The following is a 2,662-nucleotide window of genomic DNA, read 5'->3' on the forward strand; positions in this document are numbered from 1 at the left end:
ATTGTAGGGGATGCTAAAGGGGCTGCATTAAGATGAAGAAGACATAAGACAGACAGAGGAACAAAGGTAAAAATGGGGAAAAAAGGCAATGAATAAGTATCAATAATAACCTTAAATGTAAATGCAATAAATGCTCCAATCAAAAGGCATAGGATAGCTGAATGGATAAGAAAACACAATCCAGAGCCAGCCGCTGCCGCCAGCCGCTGAGGGAAGCGAGAAGAGGCGGCACCAGGGAGAAAACACTGGAGTCGCCACCACAGTTTAGTCCACTGCTCAGCAGCTAGGCGGGAGAGGCCCGCCCACCCATTCACCCTTCCCCCTGCCTCGTTCACGATGCAACCTGCTTCTGCAAAGTGGTATGATCGCAGGGACTATGTCTTCATTGAATTTTGTGTTGAAGACAGTAAAGATGTTAATGTAAATTTTGAAAAATCCAAACTTACATTCGGTTGTCTTGGAGGAAGTTATAATTTTAAACATTTAAATGAAATTGATATTTTTCATTGGATTGATCCAAATGATTCCAAGCATAAAAGAACGGACAGATCAATTTTATGTTGTTTATGAAAAGGAGAATCTGGCCAGTCATGGCCAAGATTAACTAAAGAAAGGGTAAAGCTTAATTGGTTTAGTGTGGATTTCAATAATTGGAAAGACTGGGAAGATGATTCAGATGAAGACATGTCTAATTTTGATCGTTTCTCTGAGATGATGAACAACATGGGTGGTGATGAGGATGTAGATTTACCAGAAATAGATGGAGCAGATGATGATTCACAAGACAGTGATGATGAAAAAATGCCAGATCTGGAGTAAGGAATGTCGTCACCAGATTTTGAGAAAGAAAAATAACTTCTCTGCAAGATTTCGTAATTGAATTTCTGAGTTGATTGCTCTAAAGGCAAATGCTGCATTTTCCTCCTTTAACCCATTTTCCAACCTGTTTGTTTTCTTAAAGGCTTCACTAAGGGTTGATATGTACCATTGTATGGGGCAATTTTAAGTTAGCTAGGGCAATAACCTTATGTATGAACATTTCCCAGACTCCCATGATGCTGTTGAGGTCCTAAGCAATTGATACAACAGTTGTGATAAATAAAAACATTTTACCTAAGTCTCCTTTACTTCATAACATAGATATTGACATAATAGGAAGCTCTCGGATTATGGAAAGATAGTTATAGATTTTAGTATATGGACTCGAACTGGCTGAAACAAATTGGTTGATACCCTAAACTGGTAATCTGTCCCTCTGGTATATTCTTCAGGATTGTTCCACTCAAGTTATATTTTTCAAAAAATTTACTTCACATTATTGTACATAAGTGACCACATGTCAGTGTTCCAAATGTATCTTAGCTAAAACTAGTAAATGCCCTAACTTAGATGTTTTTTTAATTTTAATTTTTTATTGTTATTCAATTACAGTTGTGTGCCTTTTCTCCCCATCCCTCCACCCCACCCCAGCTGAACCCCCTCCCTCCCCCACCTCCACCCTCCCCCTTGATTTTGTCCATGTATCCTTTATAGTAGTTCCTGTAATCCCCTCTCCTCACTGTCCCCTCCACACTCCCCCCTGACCATTGCTGGATTGTTCTTAACTTCAATGTCTCTGGTTATATTTTGTTTCCTTTTTTCTTCTATTTATTCTGTTCCAGTTAAAGGTGAGATCATATGGTATTTGTCCCTCACCACCTGGCTTATTTCACTTAGCATAATGCTCTCCAGTTCCATCCATGCTCTTGCAAAGGGTATAAGCTCCTTCTTTCTCTCTGCTGCATAGAATTCCATTGTGTAAATATACCATAGTTTTTGGATCCACTCGTTTGCTGATGGGCACTTAGGTTGCTTCCAGTACTTGGCTATTGTAAATTGTTCTACTATGAACATTGGGGTGTACAGGTTCTTTTGGATTGGTGTTTCAGGGTTCTTAGGGTATAATCCCAGCAGCGAAATTGCTGGGTCAAAGGGCAGTTCCATTTTTAGTTTTCTGAGGAAAGTCCATACTGTTTTCCACAGTGACACCAGTCTGCATTCCCACCAACAGTGCACTAGGGTTCCCTTATCTCCACATCCCCTCCAACTTTTGTTTGTGGATTTGTTTGTGTTGGCCACTCTGACTGGTGTGAGATGGTACCTCATTGTGGTTTTAATTTGCATCTCTCTGATGGCTAGTGATGCTGAGCATCTCTTCATATGTCTCTGGGCCTTCTGCATGTCTTCCTTGGAGAAGTGTCTGTTCAAGTCCTTTGCCCATTTTGTAATTGGGTTGTTTGTCTTCCTGGAGTGGAGTCATGTGAGTTCTTTATATATTTTGGAGATCAGGCCCTTGTCTGAGGTATCATTGGCAAATATGTTTTCCCATACTGTTGGTTCTCTTTGTAATTTAGTGCTGTTTTCTTTAGCCATGCAGAAGCTTTTTATTTTGATGAGGTCCCATTTGTTTATTCTTTCCTTTATGTCCCTTGCTTTAGGTGACATGTCTGTGAGGATGTTGCTGCGTGGAATGACTTAGATGGTTTTTGAAGCCTATACATTTGGTATTGTTTGGCCCTTGAACTTTTGCATCTATTAGCATGGAGGACGAAGAAAGGCTGTACATTGTTGCTTGAGAGTCTGTACATTTAGACCAAATTTGTATTTGCACTGTCAGTATGGC

The 2,662-nt window shown here is 40.0% G+C and overlaps 1 protein-coding gene across 1 annotated transcript; it reads left to right on the plus strand.

Annotated features, from left to right (window-relative positions):
• The first annotated feature begins 302 nt into the window (after positions 1-302).
• LOC112314394 (prostaglandin E synthase 3-like) lies at positions 303-1,204 on the plus strand. Its single transcript, XM_045204088.3, is given in 1 exon segment — positions 303-1,204. A coding segment is annotated over 1 exon segment (483 nt). The 5' UTR covers positions 303-336; the 3' UTR covers positions 820-1,204.
• Positions 1,205-2,662: the final 1,458 nt, after the last annotated feature.

Source organism: Desmodus rotundus, chromosome 5 (genome assembly GCF_022682495.2).
Source record: "Desmodus rotundus isolate HL8 chromosome 5, HLdesRot8A.1, whole genome shotgun sequence".
Lineage (NCBI taxonomy): Eukaryota > Metazoa > Chordata > Mammalia > Chiroptera > Phyllostomidae > Desmodus > Desmodus rotundus.